Source organism: Cebidichthys violaceus, unplaced genomic scaffold (assembly GCF_023349555.1).
Source record: "Cebidichthys violaceus isolate CVI_PGR_0920_01 unplaced genomic scaffold, fCebVio1.0.p SCAF_38, whole genome shotgun sequence".
Lineage (NCBI taxonomy): Eukaryota > Metazoa > Chordata > Actinopteri > Perciformes > Stichaeidae > Cebidichthys > Cebidichthys violaceus.
Window position 1 is genome coordinate 1,937,624 of NW_027176572.1, and position 19,902 is coordinate 1,957,525.

The 19,902-nt window shown below is 40.9% G+C and overlaps 2 protein-coding genes and 1 pseudogene across 2 annotated transcripts; 1 reads left to right on the plus strand and 2 right to left on the minus strand.

The window, feature by feature from the left end:
• Positions 1-1,336: 1,336 nt before the first annotated feature.
• On the minus strand, positions 1,337-6,494 carry LOC137884357 (uncharacterized). Its single transcript, XM_068726136.1, has 6 exons — positions 6,293-6,494; positions 6,096-6,194; positions 5,824-6,003; positions 4,147-4,254; positions 2,129-2,437; positions 1,337-2,002 (listed from the first exon to the last, which is right to left on the minus strand). Exons 1-6 carry the CDS (start codon positions 6,492-6,494, stop codon positions 1,743-1,745), a joined length of 1,158 nt encoding a protein of 385 aa, XP_068582237.1. The 3' UTR covers positions 1,337-1,742.
• Positions 6,495-7,375: 881 nt separating this feature from the next.
• On the plus strand, positions 7,376-10,434 carry LOC137884358 (deubiquitinating protein VCPIP1-like; annotated as a pseudogene).
• Positions 10,435-13,218: 2,784 nt separating this feature from the next.
• On the minus strand, positions 13,219-17,861 carry LOC137884359 (uncharacterized). The gene is made up of 6 exons (XM_068726137.1): positions 17,696-17,861; positions 17,499-17,597; positions 17,132-17,406; positions 15,751-15,856; positions 14,095-14,403; positions 13,219-13,968 (listed from the first exon to the last, which is right to left on the minus strand). The coding sequence occupies exons 1-6, from the start codon at positions 17,859-17,861 to the stop codon at positions 13,625-13,627; spliced, it is 1,299 nt and encodes a 432-aa protein (XP_068582238.1). The 3' UTR covers positions 13,219-13,624.
• Between the last annotated feature and the right edge of the window lie 2,041 nt (positions 17,862-19,902).

Sequence of the window (19,902 nt, forward strand, 5' to 3'; positions counted from 1 at the left end):
AGAGCCGCTCACTTCTTCAACTGGTTGATCAAAAAGACATTTGAGAAGCTGAACCTCAACATGGATCTATCTCCCTGACCTCGGACCTCCAGCCAGAGAGTTCAACAGAGGACCTCTGATGAAGCTGAACTCCGTAGACGAGACCTCCAGGTGGGTCGTCATCGTTGGTCTCTGGGCGGAGGGCTCAGAGGAGCAAAGGCCTCCAGACAACAAGAGACCAGAAGAAGAGCTGCAGAGAGGAAGAGGAGTTCATGAGAGTTTACAGCAGCAGATGAGAATCTGTTCTCTGTGGTTATTAGGAGTCATAAACAAACTGTTCACAGCGAATCACCACTTCCTCTCCTGCAGCAGACGGGCCGTTTGGGTTTCTGCTCTGCAGCCTTTCTCACATTAGCAACACAGTGACAGTTACAACCATCCGCTCTGGTTAAAGAACCATTCCAGGAACTTCACTTTGAGGTCAGCGCTCAGTACTCACCGTCTCAGCTCTGATCTGTGTTTGTAATCTGAGAGAGGAACAGTTCAAATCCTGAAATAAAAGAACATATCTTCATATGTACTTTATTAGCTCACATTGATGCTAACAGAGTGTTAATAACACGGCTCTGTTTAAAAACAGCAGCAGGCTAAATACAGCTGTTGGATTTCTGAGTGGCAATAATAATGATATTATTAACAATGATAAAAATGTATATTTGTACCATTAATTAAAAGAATTGTAGAAAGAAGAGGCAGATGCAACACGTACATTATTATGCTATTGTTTTATATTGATATTATTAAAACATTTTATAAAATGAAATATATTTTTAAAGCAAGACAAAAAGTGCAAAAACACAATTTTAATTGTCAATTTAAATCACAGTTATTTTATATAAAGTGAATACAAAACAAAAAACAAACAACTATGTGCTATGTATTCAAAACATATACAGTCAATGTATATATATATATAATAAACTGCTTATTTTTAAGAGCAGAGAAATGTTAATTTTTCAGCAAAAATATTATTATAATATAATAAATATATTAATAAAATATAATGTAAATATTTGTTATGTTGTTTATAATAATGTTTAGTAAAACCTACTGACTTGTAGATAATAGCTGTGTGTATGTATTTGCTTCTCTTGGCTTAGCTTCGTTGTCCTTGTTCAGCTGTGTGCTTGTATTCATCTCTTCCTGTACATTTGTTCTTGGCGCTGTGTGAGAATATGTTCAGAGCTACTGACAAACACAGTCAGATCACTTGTAGGTGTCAACGAACACGGACTATCAAGTAGATTCTGTTTCTGATTATTTACTGTGAAGAATAAACAAGAAAGAAACAAGAAGGTTGATCAAACACTGTGGTTTTTCACTTTATTGAGAATGTTACACTAAACCTGCAGCACTCTGAAAAATGTATTAAAAGAAACACAAGAACAGAAATATACTTTAAAGAATAGAATATTTACCAGACGGCTAATGATTCAAATTCATTTGACATTTTATACAATTTAAAGTGGAAATACTACAAAATATCATCACACAGAATTAATGTATGGAACCAGAAATGTAAAAGTGTGTGTGTGTTGTGTGTATTCATACCTTTAGGATTATTGTATCTAAACATGAAAACATACATTTTATAACCGTCACATCATAACAGATATTTGTGAATACTGATCAAAGTGATAACAGAGAAGAATTGATGAGATTTGATGGTGAGAAAAGGCAGAAATCAGTGAGTCAGCATGTGTTCAGGTGGTGGACGGTCCCTTGTTTCTGAGGACCATCAGCAGAGAGAGTCCACAGCAGTACACCAGACTCTTCACTATCAGCACTGTGTACAGCAGGCAGAGCAGCTTCACTTGGTACTGAGACGGGACAGAAGCTGCTGGAGGAGGTGGTGCTGGAGGAGATGATGGAGATGCTGGAGGTGATGATGGAGGTGAAGATGGAGGAGGTGCTGGAGATGATGGAGGAGATGATGGAGGAGGTGCTGGAGGAGTACAAACCACTGAAAGAGAAAAGGAGTGCCATGTGTTGAGTGAGAGACATCAGTCCTCTGCTCCTCTGCTCTCGTTGACAGCAGCGTCTCCACATGAAGCTGAATCCCTGAACACAGTCACTGAGCCTTCATTACCTGGTTCTGGTTGGGCCTCCACTGTGCCCCCCTCGTGACGGACGTAGCAGCGGTATCTATAAGTGCTGCTCTCCTGCTGATGGATCAGCAAGATGGCGGCGGTGCGCGTGGACTCTCTGAGCTCCAGCTGCTCTCCCTCAGCAGAGGGCAGCTCCTCCAGAGGACCGTTGTCCTTTCGTCTTTTCCAGGAGAACTGGACCAGAGGAGGAAACATGGCTGAGGCCAGACACAGCAGGGAGCTCTTCCCCTCCAGGTGGGCTCTGGATGCTGCTGGATACACGCTCACCACGGGCTTCACTACCTGCTCATCTGAAGTTTGACAGCAGCAACAAGCAGCACAGACACACATTCACACAGTCATCAGCAGCTGACAGCGCTGCACTGTATTATATAATATAATATCATATCATATCATATCATATATGATATGATATAATGTAATGTAATGTAATATAATATAATATAATATGATATGATATGATATAATATAATATAATATGAAATAATATGATATAATATAATATAAAATAATATATAATATAATATAATACAGTTTAATATGATATAATATAATATATTATAAAATAATTTATAATATAATATAATATAGTATAATATGATATAATATAGTATAATACAATATAATATTATATAATATAACATAATATAACATTATATAATATAATGTAATATAATGTGATATAATATAATATAATACAATATAATATAACATAAAATAAGATATAATATAATATAATATAATAAGATATATGTAACATGTATCTTCATTTAATGGATTTTAATACAATATATAAGATAATAATATATAAGATTTTAAGATTACATAGTTACCACTAATATTTTTACTCAAATACATGAATAGTGTTTTTTTTACATTTTCACAACAATGTCAACTTTTACAGTTTTCAATTTTCAATTACATTTATATGTTCAGATATGTAAAATTTGACATCTTTAGTTATTAAATAAAATAAAAGGATTTTTTGATCCCTGAGGGAAAATGTACATATAATATAAAATAAAACAAATTATAAACCTATAAATACTTCAATAGTTGTATTTTCTCATTACAATTCTAACGTTTGTACACGACTACAATGATATGATCAGAAATGTTAAATGTGTTAAAAACTGCTAAAACAAGACAAGATTAAACTTATTCATCATCAGAGGGAAACATTCATATAATATGATAATGTGATTCATATTCACACAAAAGGAAAGTTTCTTTTTTTAAAGTTAACAAACATTTTGTTATGAACTGAATATTTGTCTTTATGTGAAACACAATCGTTATTTCAATCATTATTACAATAAACATACTTTATATTTACCTTCATATAATTTACTCTAATTACTAATTGCTCTTTTTTCATAACAATTTTAATTTCAAACAAAACTACAACATGTTTGGAAACATTAAAGGTGAATATATAAAATGAAATAAAACAAAATGACATAATATAACATGAATTGCTATGATATATAATATTTAACATACACTTATAATATATATTATATTGGAAATGATTATGTTAAGCGTCTAATCTGAATATATCTTCCACGAAAAGAAAGATGGACCATCATTTAAAATATAAATGGCTAGAGGCCGATACTACTGTTTAAAAAGTATTTATTAATTATAGTATTTAAAAACATATTTAAAGTTATACACTTTAAATAAGACTACATTTTACTTTAATATACGTTCTGATGTGAGACGGTGTTTAATAAGTGAGAGGATCAGATACTGTATATTTCAATACATTTCAATATCACACTTTTCTTCATGACTCAGTTTAATCTGCATAAATAAAGAATATCTTGAGTTGTTCAGTGAGATTGAACCTGTTTCATGTAACAACAGCTGCAAGCAGCAAGACTTCTCTCCTCATGATGAAAACAGTAACATGTGAAGCCTGAAGCAGCAGAACTCACTGAAACACATTTCAACGTGTTTAATACAACAACTGAAGGAAATACATGTGTTTTCTTACCTGATACATACAGTTCAGTTCCTGAACCAAAGATCAAGTAGTAGTCTTCTCCTCCCACAGTGAACCAGAGTGATACAAAAACCTGCTGAGGTGAACGAGTCCACTTAATGAAGCAGATTCATATTTCATTACATTACAGTCATTTAACAGACACTTTTATCTGAAGCAAATTACAATTCAGCTTCTATTAAACCGTAGGCACAGCTACAGGAGCAGTTTCTAGGGTTAAGTGTCTTGCTCAAGGACACTTCAACATGCAACTAGTGAGTCTGGAGTCGGGGATCGAACCGCCTACCCTCTGATTGAAGGACGGCCCTGCTCTCCACTAACCCAGAGTCGCCCATATTTCAGCTCCATGACGTGTTTCTCATGTCTTCATACTAACATGACCGTCTCTTCTTGTATTTCCTCTTCAGACTCACTAGCAGAGCGTCTCCGTGGATCCTTGCTTCACACGTTCCTGTTCCCCAGAGGATGAATCCTGCTGACTGTGGTTCGTTTTCATCATCAGGTCACTTTGTAAAGCGTCCATTCCTTTGATTTATGACGTCTGTGCATCCAATGACAGGACGCTTGGTGACAGAGCCAGTGTGTGTTGCTCTGTAGTCTTGTTTTCATCTCAAGTAGAACGAGTTGTGATCCTCTTCTACTCTTTAAATCAGAGCGACATGAGACCAGAGTTACTGTTCACACACACACTGAACAAACACTGTCAACAGTTACTCAATACCAATATTCAGCCACATGCTGTATGTTCATGAGACATCTCTCTGGTTAACAGTTAAACAGACTCTTATAGCTGGTATACATATTAGGACTCATCCTCTGGGGACCATGAACATCCACTGTAGATAGAAGTGAGGCCAACAGTTCTCTTGATCTGGATCAACGTTTGGGTTGGAAGGAGAGACTGAGCCAAAGGTCCCACTGCTCCCAGAGAAACCCTTCATGAAATACTAATACTCTGACCAGATCTCACAAATACTAGAGTTCAGTTGTTTCACTTACTGGAGAGAAACGGATCTGATGACATCTGTTTCAACATGTGACGTAAGAGAGGCTTTTATTGTGAAGGAGACACAGGAAGTGTTTGCATTCAGATCAGATCAGCATTAAGAGGAGGGATGGACTTTATTCCTTCAGCAGCATTTTAATCTTCATCAAAATGATGAAGTTTGTTTATGTGTTTTAATGTATATTTATAATTATTCTCTGCTTTTTAAAAATGAATTATTCATGTTTTTTATCTCATTTATTTGTATTATTTCTTTAGATGATTTCATCCTTGTGTCTCTGAGCCACTAGTTTGTCCTCTCTGTGTGAAACAACAAGAAGCTGCAGGAATATCTGATGAATGAATGAATATGAAGTGAAATGAATGTTAAATCCCTCAGTTCAGAGAGTTTGTGACTGTGGCTGAGATGGAGGAGGAACATGAACCTGAGCTGTGGTTTACTGCTCTCTTCCTGTCACAAACGCTGTTTGACATCTGCTCATCTGTTGGTTTTTGTTCAGGCTGCAGGAATCATTTCTCGCTGTGGAGCTTATAACAGGAGCAGTAGTAGGAGGCTGAATGAGTGAGTTTAACCTTCTGGATCTCCAACTCAAAGCTGTTCTTTTTCTTCACAGCTGAGAAATCATCTTTCTGAGGATGATTGTAACCATTATATATGTTACCAGAACTCTTACTAATAGCAAGAATCAGTGTGAATGCTTCGTTGTCTCTCTTCTGGTACCAGAATACATAACCACCGTCACACTGGTCAGTGCCTCGACAGCTGAAGGAGACTTTCCCACCAACTCTCCTGGTCAACGTTAAATCATCCTGAATCAGCTGTGCTGCCATGGAAACCAGCGCTGCAGAGAAACAGACAGGTGGATGAAGGTGAGCGTGACGGTGTTGGTCAGAGGTGGAGCTCGCTGGCTCCTGATTGGCTGGAAACACTCACCTGAACACAGACAGCACAGAGCAGCAGCTGGGAGGAAAAGCATTGTGTGCAGCGGTGTTTCCTCTGGTGAACCTGAGGAGAAGTGGAGCTCTGATGCAGCTGAGGACAAACAAGGAGGAGCTGTGAGATCAGACGAGGGACACGTGGTTTCTGACAGGTCCTCACTCCTCCCATCAGCCCCTGCTGTGGTTTCTGACAGGTCCTCACTCCTCCCATCAGCCCCTGCTGTGGTTTCTGACAGGTCCTCACTCCTCCCATCAGCCCCTGCTGTGGTTTCTGACAGGTCCTCACTCCTCCCATCAGCCCCTGCTGTGGTTTCTGACAGGTCCTCACTCCTCCCATCAGCCCCTGCTGTGGTTTCTGACAGGTCCTCACTCCTCCCATCAGCAGAGGAGGCATTTTTCATGTGACATTTGTCTCTCAAAGTGAATCTTGATGTATTACATTGTAGGGAACTGGTTCCCAATCAGTTGGAATCTAGGGAACCAGTAGCTCCTCAGAGTGATCACTGTCTCCATGAACATCTGTTGGAAGAATGACCACACAGTGCAGCTGTGTGACAGCAGCTGTCACATCCATGAATGAGCTCTTCCAACACGGCTGTGTGACAGATTTCAAACTAAACTTCATCTCATGGTGGATTTCTGCTGCCGTTTGCTGCAGACATTAAAGATCACAGAGAAGGAGCGCCACCCTGTGGTCACCTTGAGGTGGTCTGCTATTAACCTGAAGTGAAATTAGTTTGTAACTATTTACCGTTTCCTCTAAAATCAAATGTGAAATTAGACAAATTGTCTCATGACTGAGATTTTCAAGAGCTTTAAGTTTGAAATGCTACACAGAGGATAAAAACACACACAGCAGTACATCACAAGTATCACTGCTGGTATTGTTGTTACTACTGTTACTATTTCTACTGCAACTAACACAATACTACTACAAATAGTACCACTACTTCTACCAGCTCTGATAGAAACCTGATGGACTCACAGACTGAACATCTTTCTAGAGCATTTATCTGAAAAACAAACTATTTATCTAGACAGATATACAAACAGACAGACAGATACACATATAAACATATATATATATATATATATATATATATATATATATATATATATACACACACACACACAGGTATATACTTCATTACTTTACTCATGTAGTCTTATTGCAGTGACAGGGTGATCTCCTGTATCTGTCCTTGTAACAGCGGAGCTGGATGACAAGTACAAGTACCTCACATTTGTACTTAAACACAATACTTCAGTACATGTATGAGTATCATCGCACCACCGGTACCGAGTCAGCGCGTGTCTGTTCGGTGAAGAAGAACTAAAGTGACACATGTCTGAATGGAGTCAGTGGACGGTGTCTTTCTCTCCAGGTTCCGGGTCCAGAGAGGAACATTAACTCACTCTATATTAATCACACAAACTACACAACACCACACAACTGTACAATCACGCGCAGCCCCAAACATGTATACTTTTATTACATTTTAGGTCCCAAATATTTAAGATACTTCTGGAAACAACCCGTCCAATGCGCACAAACCGCCATGACTCTGCCGTGTTGACAACAAAACGTCGCTGCGGCGTGTTGCATTCTGGTAAATGTAGTCAATCGAGCGTTGACGTTTCCGGTTCTGAATCCTTTAACAATGTCTTCACGTGAACTTAAACATGTCTGCTGTCGTGTTAGCGTCAGACGGACTCAAAGGAAATCAAAACAAGTTGTCCTTCTGCTTCTGGTGTGTACATATTAAAAACACGACGACACGGCACAACTACAAGTCCCACAAATCGGGGGGCCAGCGGCCAGCGGCACGAGCAGAAGAACCTGTTAACCGTCGAGGAGGTGACCGATCCGGACGTGGTGCTCCACAACCTGCTCAGAAACGCCCTGCTGGGCGTCACGGGGGCCCCTAAGAAAGGCACGGAGCTGGTGAAGGTGATGGGTCTGTCCAACTACCACTGCAAGCTGCTGTCCCCGGTGCTCACCAGGTACGGCATAGACAAGCAGACCGGCAAGGCCAAGCTGCTGAGGGACATGAACCAGGGCGAGATGTTCGACTGCTTGCTCCTGGGGGACCGGGCGTTCCTGATCGAGCCGGACCACGTCTCCACCATGGGCTACGGCAAGGACCGGTCGGGCAGCCTCATATACCTCCACGACACCCTGGAGGAGGTGAAGAAGGCCAACGGCAGCGGGGAATGTCTCATCCCGGTCCACGTGGACGGAGACGGCCACTGTCTGGTCCACGCCATGTCCAGAGCGCTGGTGGGCAGAGAACTGTTCTGGCACGCCCTGAGGGAGAACCTGAAACAGAACTTCAAGCAGAACCTGGACTGCTACAAGGCCCTCTTTCAGGATTTTATCGACGCCGCCAAGTGGGAGGACATCATCAACGAGTGCAACCCCCTGTTCATCCCGCCCGAGGGCGTCCCGCTGGGACTACGCAACATCCACATATTTGGTTTAGCCAAACGTCCTCCACCGACCCATAATCCTGCTGGACTCCCTGAGCGGGATGAGGAGCTCTGGGGATTACTCGGCCACCTTCCTGCCGGGCCTGGTGGCCGAGGAGCAGTGCCGGGGGAAAGACGGGAAGCTCAACAAGCCCATCTGCATCGCGTGTAGCAGCTCGGGCAGGAACCACTACATCCCTCTGGTGGGGATCAAGAACACCGTGCTGCCCAAGCTGCCGGCCCGCCTGCTGCCGAAGGTCTGGGGGGTCCCTCAGGAGCTCATCAGGAAGTACATCAAGCTGGAACCGGACGGGAGCTGCGTGATCGGCGGCGACCGCAGCCTGCAGGACAAGTACCTGATGCGGCTGGTCAACGCCATGGAGGAGGTGTTCATGGAGAAGCACAGCATCCACCCGTCGCTGGTGGCCGACGTGCACCAGTACGTCTACAGGCGCACCGGTGTCATCGGCATCCAGCCCGAGGAGGTGACCGAGGCGGCGAAAAAGTCGGTGACGGAGAACCGGCTGCACCGCTGCCTGATCTGCGGCGCCCTTTCCGAGCTCCACGTCCTGCCGGAGTGGCTGGTTCCCAGCGGGAAGCTCTACAACTTGGCCAAGTCCACTCACGGCCAGCTGCGGCCGGACAAGAACTACAGCTTCCCCCTCAACAACGTGGTCTGCTCCTATAACCCCCAGAGGGACGTCCTGGCCCCGGATTATAAACTCAGCTCCCTCAACACCTGCAACTGGTGTGAAGGCACGTCGGTGCGCCACATCTGCGGCAACAGCGTGGTGGTCTACCTGGACGAGGACCGAACCAACACCCGCTCCCAGGGCGGGAAGTGCGGGTGCGGCTTCAAGCATTACTGGGAGGAGAAGGAGTACGACAACCTCCCCGAGGCCTTCCCCATCACGCTGGAGTGGGGGGGGCGGGTGGTGGGAGAGACGGTGTACTGGTTCCAGTACGAGGCCGAGCCGGCTTTGAACAGCAACGTGTACGACGTGGCCATGAAGCTGGTTACCAAGCACTTCCCGGGGAAGTTTGGCAGCGAGATCCTGGTGCAGAAGGTGGTGAACACCATCCTGCACCACACCGCCAAGAAGAACCCGGACGAGTACAACCCGGTGTCCATCGCCGGGGCTCACGCCCAGCGGCTCACCGATGCCGCGGAGACGCCGCCGCCGGACAACCAGCCGACCAACGAAGATCATCCTGACCGGTCAGAAAGCCAAGACGCTCCACAAGGAGGAGCTGACGATGAGCCGGGCGGAGCGCAGCATCCATCAGAGCATCAGCGAGCAGGCCTTCGTCACCCAGAAGAGGCTAACCGACAAGCTGAAGCAGGAGCAGAAGATCCGGACGTCTTCCGCCGGCGGCTCACTGGAAACCTCCTCCTCCTCCTCCACTCCGGCCACCCCGACCAAATCCTCCTCCCCGTCGTCCAACAAGGAGAAGAAGATCCGCGTGACCACCAGCGACGGCCGGCAGGCCATGCTGACCCTGCAGGTCCACACCACCTTCTCGGAGCTGCAGAGGAGCATCGCCGACCAGTTCGGCGTGCCGCCGGCGCAGCAGTGCATCCGCCACGGCTTCCCTCCCAAAGAGCTGCCCCCCCGAAGGACGGCGAGGAGAACGAGCCGGCGGCGCTGCAGCACGGCGACCGGGTCACGGTGGAGATACTGAGGGCGCCTGAGGACAAGGCGCCCGCCGCCTCCGGTTCGCACGCCGCGAAGAGCGAGAACGCCGCCGTCGTCGTCACGTCCGGCAGGACGAGCGGCCGCGAACTCCAGGACAGCATCGACCTGGAGATGTCCTCCCTCTGTCTCCTGGCAACCTTGATGCGTAAGAATCAAAGTCAATCATGACGCTTCTTCTTCTTTAGGTAAAGTCACATGACCGCTGGGAACATGTGACCGCTGGGAACATTTGACCACTGAGAACTTTTATTGTGTTTTTCACAAAGCTATAAACAACATCTACACAAATAGTTCAGTAGGTTTTGCAAATAAATAGAAGTTTTCAAAAAATAACATTTCAATATTCATACAAATATATTTTAATCAGGCGTTCATTTAGTCGGTGTCACATCTCATATAAATATCTTTCATTTCTTCCAGTTTTTATTTAATATATTTAAGGATTTGTCAACTTTTCCATTTATTTCCAGCCACTGTTCCTGTTATTTTGGGACTTTCTTACTCGCTGGAAGTGAAACTTTAGTGAAGTCCACCACCTGAACACATGCTGACTGACTGATTTCTGCCTTTTCTCACCATGAAATCTCATCAATTCTTCTCTGTTATCACTTTGATCAGTATTCACAAATACATGAATACAATGTAAACACAAATATCTGTGAATGAAGCCTTAATGGTTAATAAGTGTTGATATTTTTGGAAAACAATGGAGCTCTATGGAACAAAGGAATAAGATATATTTTATTACCTCATTAAATAACAGGTTAAGATCTCCTTCAGCAACTTTCACTATTTTTATTATAAAATTGCTTATTTTACACCTAATATTGTAATACATATCCAAATGTTATACTTTGTCTTTTGCTTTAATCTCTATGTTATTGATTGTTAATCACATTTGTATAAAATTTGTTTCATGAATAAAGTTCTGTTTTCTTATTCTTGTTTTTAATAATCATATTTTTGTCATTTTGTATTTGTGTTTCTCTTTGATTCAATCCCCAGTTTTAATAAATAAAGCAAAAACATTTAACTTGGGTCTATTTCTAGATAATTAGATAATTCATTTCATTGAACATCATTAATGTGGATTTCATTAGAGAGAAAAGGCAAATATATTCATACTTAGAAATGATCACCTAAATGTAAATCTGTTTTCTTGAGATGTTTTTAAATTTGTCTGCAGAATAACTTCACAGAATATTTAAGAGAGTGCATTTATTCTCTGTAAAAGATATTTATGCTTTCATGTATAAAACATATAGAAATGAAATGAGTGAAATAAAAGCACAAACGCATGCTGTTGCTATAGTATTCACTTTATTCACTTCAGAACATGAAGCAGTTTATTTCAGTATTCAGTCTCATTTCTTGTAGTTCACTCTCTGTGTTTGGTTGAACTCACTGTAACAAACACGACAACAGAGTAATATTGAGCATGTTGTCAACATGCATTAATAATATGAATTAATATTAAGATACTGAGATGACAGCATAGCCTCTGCTGTTTAATCTTGTCTCAGTTGTTTCTGTTGAGGAAACGCTGACAGAAACAAACTACAGCTCCTGATTCAGAGCCGCTCACTTCTTCAACTGGTTGATCAAAAAGACATTTGAGAAGCTGAACCTCAACATGGATCTATCTCCCTGACCTCGAACTTCCAGCCAGAGAGTTCAACAGAGGACGTGTTGGCCCTCATCAACACCAAGCGTTAACTGTAAAGTTCTCCTCTGATGAAGCTGAACTCCGTGGACGAGACCTCCAGGTGGGTCGTCATCGTTGGTCTCTGGGCGGAGGGCTCAGAGGAGCAAAGGCCTCCAGACAACAAGAGACCAGAAGAAGAGCTGCAGAGAGGAAGAGGAGTTCATGAGAGTTTACAGCAGCAGATGAGAATCTGTTCTCTGTGGTTATTAGGAGTCATAAACAAACTGTTCACAGCGAATCACCACTTCCTCTCCTGCAGCAGACGGGCCGTTTGGGTTTCTGCTCTGCAGCCTTTCTCACATTAGCAACACAGTGACAGTTACAACCATCCACTCTGGTTAAAGAACCATTCCAGGAACTTCACTTTGAGGTCAGCGCTCAGTACTCACCGTCTCAGCTCTGATCTGTGTTTGTAATCTGAGAGAGGAACAGTTCAAATCCTGAAATAAAAGAACATATCTTCATATGTACTTTATTAGCTCACATTGATGCTAACAGAGTGTTAATAACACGGCTCTGTTTAAAAACAGCAGCAGGCTAAATACAGCTGTTGGATTTCTGAGTGGCAATAATAATGATATTATTAATAATGATAAAAATGTATATTAGTACCATTAATTAAAATAATTGTAGAAAGAAGAGGCAGATGCAACACGTACATTATTATGCTATTGTTTTATATTGATATTATTTAAAGTTTTTGTAAAATGAAATATATTTTTAAAACAAGACAAAAAGTGCAAAAACACAATTTTATTTGTCAATTTAAATCACAGTTATTTTATATAAAGTGAATACAAAACAAAAAACAAACAACTATGTGTTATGTATTCAAAACATATACAGTCAATGTATATATATATATAATAAACTGCTTATTTTTAAGAGCAGAGAAATGTTAATTTTTCAGCAAAAATATTATTATAATATAATAAATATATTAATAAAATATAATGTAAATATTTGTTATGTTGTTTATAATAATGTTTAGTAAAACCTACTGACTTGTAGATAATAGCTGTGTGTATGTATTTGCTTCTCTTGGCTTAGCTTCGTTGTCCTTGTTCAGCTGTGTGCTTGTATTCATCTCTTCCTGTACATTTGTTCTTGGCGCTGTGTGAGAATATGTTCAAAGCTACTGACAAACACAATCAGATCACTTGTAGGTGTCAACGAACACGGACTATCAAGTAGATTCTGTTTCTGATTATTTACTATGAAGAATAAACAAGAAAGAAACAAGAAGGTTGATCAAACACTGTGGTTTTTCACTTTATTGAGAATGTTACACTAAACCTGCAGCACTCTGAAAAATGTATTAAAAGAAACACAAGAACAGAAATATACTTTAAAGAATAGAATATTTACCAGACGGCTAATGATTCAAATTCATTTGACATTTTATACAATTTAAAGTGGAAATACTACAAAATATCATCACACAGAATTAATGTATGGAACCAGAAATGTAAAAGTGTGTGTGTGTTGTGTGTATTCATACCTTTAGGATTATTGTATCTAAACATGAAAACATACATTTTATAACCGTCACATCATAACAGATATTTGTGAATACTGATCAAAGTGATAACAGAGAAGAATTGATGAGATTTGATGGTGAGAAAAGGCAGAAATCAGTGAGTCAGCATGTGTTCAGGTGGTGGACGGTCCCTTGTTTCTGAGGACCATCAGCAGAGAGAGTCCACAGCAGTACACCAGACTCTTCACTATCAGCACTGTGTACAGCAGGCAGAGCAGCTTCACTTGGTACTGAGACGGGACAGAAGCTGCTGGAGGAGGTGGTGCTGGAGGAGATGATGGAGATGCTGGAGGTGATGATGGAGGTGAAGATGGAGGAGGTGATGGAGGAGATGGTGGAGGACATGATGGAGGAGATGATGGAGGAGATGGTGGAGGACATGATGGAGGAGATGATGGAGGAGATGGAGGAGGTGATGGAGGAGATGATGGAGGAGGTGCTGGAGGAGTACAAACCACTGAAAGAGAAAAGGAGTGCCATGTGTTGAGTGAGAGACATCAGTCCTCTGCTCCTCTGCTCTCGTTGACAGCAGCGTCTCCACATGAAGCTGAATCCCTGAACACAGTCACTGAGCCTTCATTACCTGGTTCTGGTTGGGCCTCCACTGTGCCCCCCTCGTGACGGACGTAGCAGCGGTATCTATAAGTGCTGCTCTCCTGCTGATGGATCAGCAAGATGGCGGCGGTGCGCGTGGACTCTCTGAGCTCCAGCTGCTCTCCCTCAGCAGAGGGCAGCTCCTCCAGAGGACCGTTGTCCTTTCGTCTTTTCCAGGAGAACTGGACCAGAGGAGGAAACATGGCTGAGGCCAGACACAGCAGGGAGCTCCTCCCCTCCAGGTGGGCTCTGGATGCTGCTGGATACACGCTCACCACGGGCTTCACTACCTGCTCATCTGAAGTTTGACAGCAGCAACAAGCAGCACAGACACACATTCACACAGTCATCAGCAGCTGACAGCGCTGCACTGTATTATATAATATCATATCATATCATATCATATATGAAATATAATATCATATAATTACAGCATTTATCTTCATTTAATGGATTCTTTGTACAATATATAAGATAACAATAACATAAGATTATAAGATTATATATTTACTAAATAAACTAAATATTCTACTCAAATACATCAATAGTGTTTTTTACATTTTTTGTAACATTTATATGTTCAGATATGTAAAATTAACATCTTTAGTTATTAAATAAAATAAAAGGATGTTTTGATCCCTGAGGGAAAATGTACATATAATATAAAATAAAATAAATTATTAACCTATAAATACTTCAATAGTTGTATTTTCTCATTTCAATTCTAACGTTTGTACACGACTACAATGATATGATCAGAAATGTTAAATGTGTTAAAAACTGCTAAATCAAGACAAGATTAAACTTATTCATCATCAGAGGGAAACATTCATATAATATGATAATGTGATTCATATTCACACAAAAGGAAAGTTTCTTTTTTTAAAGTTAACAAACATTTTGTTATGAACTGAATATTTGTCTTTATGTGAAACACAATCGTTATTTCAATCATTATTACAATAAACATACTTTATATTTACCTTCATATAATTTACTCTAATTACTAATTGCTCTTTTTCATAACAATTTTAATTTCAAACAAAACTACAACATTAAAGGTAAATACATAAAATGAAATAAAAAAGATGTAAAACAAAATTATATAATATAATACAAATTAATATGATATATAGTATTTAACATACACTTATATTATATATTATATTGGATATGATTATAATAAGCGTCTCATATGAATATATCTTCCACTAAAAGAAAGATGGACCATCATTTAAAATATAAAAGGCTAGAGGCCGATACTACCGTTTAAAAAGTATTTATTAATTATAGTATTTAAAAACACATTTAAAGTTATACACTTTAAATAAGACTACATTTTACTTTAATATAAGTTCTGATGTGAGACGGTGTTTAATAAGCGAGAGGATCAGATACTGTATATTTTAATACATTTCAATATCACACTTTTTCTTCATGACTCAGTTTAATCTGCATAAATAAAGAATATCTTGAGTTGTTCAGTGAGATTGAACCTGTTTCATGTAACAACAGCTGCAAGCAGCAAGACTTCTCTCCTCATGATGAAAACAGTAACATGTGAAGCCTGAAGCAGCAGAACTCACTGAAACACATTTCAACGTGTTTAATACAACAACTGAAGGAAATACATGTGTTTTCTTACCTGATACATACAGTTCAGTTCCTGAACCAAAGATCAAGTAGAGATATCCTCCTCCTCCCACAGTGAACCAGAGTGATACAAAAACCTGCTGAGGTGAACGAGTCCACTTAATGAAGCAGATTCATATTTCAGCTCCATGACGTGTTTCTCATGTCTTCATACTAACATGACCGTCTCTTCTTGTATTTCCTCTTCAGACTCACTAGCAGAGCGTCTCCGTGGATCCTTGCTTCACACGTTCCTGTTCCCCAGAGGATGAATCCTGCTGACTGTGGTTCGTTTTCATCATCAGGTCACTTTGTAAAGCGTCCATTCCTTTGATTTATGACGTCTGTGCATCCAATGACAGGACGCTTGGTGACAGAGCCAGTGTGTGTTGCTCTGTAGTCTTGTTTTCATCTCAAGTAGAACGAGTTGTGATCCTCTTCTACTCTTTAAATCAGAGCGACATGAGACCAGAGTTACTGTTCACACACACACACACACACACACTGAACAAACACTGTCAACAGTTACTCAATACCAATATTCAGCCACATGCTGTATGTTCATGAGACATCTCTCTGGTTAACAGTTAAACAGACTCTTATAGCTGGTATACATATTAGGACTCATCCTCTGGGGACCATGAACATCCACTGTAGATAGAAGTGAGGCCAACAGTTCTCTTGATCTGGATCAACGTTTGGGTTGGAAGGAGAGACTGAGCCAAAGGTCCCACTGCTCCCAGAGAAACCCTTCATGAAATACTAATACTCTGACCAGATCTCACAAATACTAGAGTTCAGTTGTTTCACTTACTGGAGAGAAACGGATCTGATGACATCTGTTTCAACATGTGACGTAAGAGAGGCTTTTATTGTGAAGGAGACACAGGAAGTGTTTGCATTCAGATCAGATCAGCATTAAGAGGAGGGATGGACTTTATTCCTTCAGCAGCATTTTAATCTTCATCAAAATGATGAAGCTTGTTTATGTGTTTTAATGTATATTTATAATTATTCTCTGCTTTTTAAAAATGAATTATTCATGTTTTTTATCTCATTTATTTGGATTATTTCTTTAGATGATTTCATCCTTGTGTCTCTGAGCCACTAGTTTGTCCTCTCTGTGTGAAACAACAAGAAGCTGCAGGAATATCTGATGAATGAATGAATATGAAGTGAAATGAATGTTAAATCCCTCAGTTCAGAGAGTTTGTGACTGTGGCTGAGATGGAGGAGGAACATGAACCTGAGCTGTGGTTTACTGCTCTCTTCCTGTCACAAACGCTGTTTGACATCTGCTCATCTGTTGGTTTTTGTTCAGGCTGCAGGAATCATTTCTCACTGTGGAGCTTATAACAGGAGCAGTAGTAGGAGGCTGAATGAGTGAGTTTAACCTTCTGGATCTCCAACTCAAAGCTGTTCTTTTTCTTCACAGCTGAGAAATCATCTTTCTGAGGATGATTGTAACCATTATATATGTTACCAGAACTCCTACGAATATCAAGAATCAGTGTGAATGCTTCGTTGTCTCTCTTCTGGTACCAGAATACATAATCATAACCACCGTCACACTGGTCAGTGCCTCGACAGCTGAAGGAGACTTTCCCACCAACTCTCCTGGTCAACGTTAAATCATCCTGAATCAGCTGTGCTGCCATGGAAACCAGCGCTGCAGAGAAACAGACAGGTGGATGAAGGTGAGCGTGACGGTGTTGGTCAGAGGTGGAGCTCGCTGGCTCCTGATTGGCTGGAAACACTCACCTGAACACAGACAGCACAGAGCAGCAGCTGGGAGGAAAAGCATTGTGTGCAGCGGTGTTTCCTCTGGTGAACCTGAGGAGAAGTGGAGCTCTGATGCAGCTGAGGACAAACAAGGAGGAGCTGTGAGATCAGACGAGGGACACGTGGTTTCTGACAGGTCCTCACTCCTCCCATCAGCCCCTGCTGTGGTTTCTGACAGGTCCTCACTCCTCCCATCAGCCCCTGCTGTGGTTTCTGACAGGTCCTCACTCCTCCCATCAGCCCCTGCTGTGGTTTCTGACAGGTCCTCACTCCTCCCATCAGCCCCTGCTGTGGTTTCTGACAGGTCCTCACTCCTCCCATCAGCCCCTGCTGCAGGAACATCAGGCTGCTGTCTGATAACGGGCTTCTTTCACAGCAGACACATGGTCTCTACACACAAACAATCATGTTCCAAATGAAGAGATTTAGTGTTGAGTTCCGTCTTTTGATGTCTGTTCAGCAAGTGTATTTATTGAGTTCATATTCTTCATATTTTATGTGTTTTTTAAACCATCACTGGTGACCTGCCATCATGTCTTTGTAACATAAGATATCATATAAACTGTTGATTGAGGATATGTTGCATGACCACAGACTCATTGGTGTTTTCAGTCCTAGATGTCAGCAGCGCTCCTAGAGAACAATCCAACAGCGTTTGTTCATGAAGCTCCAGAGTTTAGTCTCTTTGCTTCAGTGCTGTTTGTCCATTAAAGAAGGAAATGTGGTGAGAAAAGTAACAAGCTGTGCTGAGGTGGAGCTCAGGAGAGGGAAGCTGTCATGAACATGCTGATGAAGATGAATTTATGTTGTAATATTTATACTTATTGTTTTAGAGGTAAAAACTGTGTGAAGGACATGTGTAAAACCTCTGTAACGCTCCTTATTATTAAAGAGGCATTTTTCATTTGGAAGGCTCTTGTGAGATTTGTCTTGTTGGAGTTTGATTTATCATAGCAGCAACATCAACTATATCTCTTGGTTTAAATATGTCTAAACTAGTGTGTTCTGAATAGGTCCACATGCAGCCTGTTTGTCTGAGAAAGGATCAGAGTCTCTTGTAGATAAACCACTGAGGGGTAGCAGGTGCAGAGTGAGACTGGTGTTCCTACTACAGAGGCTGGCAGGCGGATGGTGAGACTGACATGGAGAAGACAAGAGAAGGCCTCTGCTGCTGCAGACATTAAAGATCACAGAGAAGGAGCGCCACCCTGTGGTCAGTCAGAGGAAGAGCAGGGTATCCAGATGATGCTGATGATGGTCGTCATCAAACACACAGTGGATAAAAAAACACACAGCAGTACATCAGTATCACTGCTGGTATTGTTGTTACTACTGTTACTATTTCTACTGTAACTAACACAATACTACTACAAATAGTACCACTACTTCTACCAGCTCTGATAGAAACCTGATGGACTCACAGACTGAAACATCTTTCTAGATAACAACTTTTGTCTTGTGACAGAACTTTCTCGGTTCTTATTCATCTCCTTCTATTTGGTGATCTCTGTCCATCAGTCTCTGCTCTGGTTTAGACTCTGTGTTTGTGGGAGTACATCTGGTATCTGTGTTTGGATTTGTGTGTTTTATTTTGTCTTTGAAGCCTGTTTGGCTCTATCGTACTTTCTCTAAAGTGCAGTATAAATATAGTTATATTGACTTGACAAATACTACAACTACATATACTTTTGCTCCTGCTACAATACTTCAAATACTACTCCAACAATTTGTCATCAGGTCACTATTTAACAGCTTAACTGCTGTTGGTAACAGCTCGCAGTGAAATGTCGGTAACACAAATACTAATAATAGGCTAGAACTATTACAATATACTCCAATTACAAATGCATTATTGGTATTACTACGATACATTCCACACCTGTTATTGTGTTTACATCAAAAAAGATTTGTATGTATGAATAAGGTTTACTGGCAGCATTCATATTTGATACATATTCAGTTAATTAGTACTAGCTTTAGTATCAGTATTTCATGTCAGTCATCTAACACTATATCACACCAGATGTACACTACTGGTTAACATTCACTCATTTACACACACAGTCATACACAACGATGTCATCAGCGTAGAGTTGAACTTTCACACTGAACACTGCTGTTAAAGATCATATAATGATGAATTCAAGGCAGGATCATATAGTTTTATGTCTCTGTAGGATAGAAAAGTGTAGTTTAAAGCTTAAGCTTCTTTTTATTCATTGTGTGGTTCATCAAACTAAGACCTACACACTGTTTTGTGAATTTTCAAATGTCTGTTGTTAAAAGAGAAGATGAATGTTACTGTCAGTTATCAGAGCAGATTCATTTATGGTTTCCTCTTATTATCTTTGTTTTATTGTCTTTTTCTAAATGATTATTGTTT

Bases quoted from the DNA above. Each gene is read 5' to 3' on its own strand.
- LOC137884359 (XM_068726137.1), bottom strand. From the start codon at position 17,861: ATGTTCCTGCAGCAGGGGCTGATGGGAGGAGTGAGGACCTGTCAGAAA. The intron at 15,857-17,131 runs GTTAAACTCACT...TGCTTCATTAAG, and splicing joins TTGAGTTGGAGATCCAGAAG to TGGACTCGTTCACCTCAGCA. The intron at 13,969-14,094 runs GTAATGAAGGCT...TTTCTCTTTCAG, and splicing joins GGAGGCCCAACCAGAACCAG to TGGTTTGTACTCCTCCAGCA.
- LOC137884357 (XM_068726136.1), bottom strand. From the start codon at position 6,494: ATGCCTCCTCTGCTGATGGGAGGAGTGAGGACCTGTCAGAAACCACAG. The intron at 4,255-5,823 runs GTAACATATATA...GAATCTGCTTCA, and splicing joins TGCTATTAGTAAGAGTTCTG to TTAAGTGGACTCGTTCACCT. The intron at 2,003-2,128 runs GTAATGAAGGCT...TTTCTCTTTCAG, and splicing joins GGAGGCCCAACCAGAACCAG to TGGTTTGTACTCCTCCAGCA.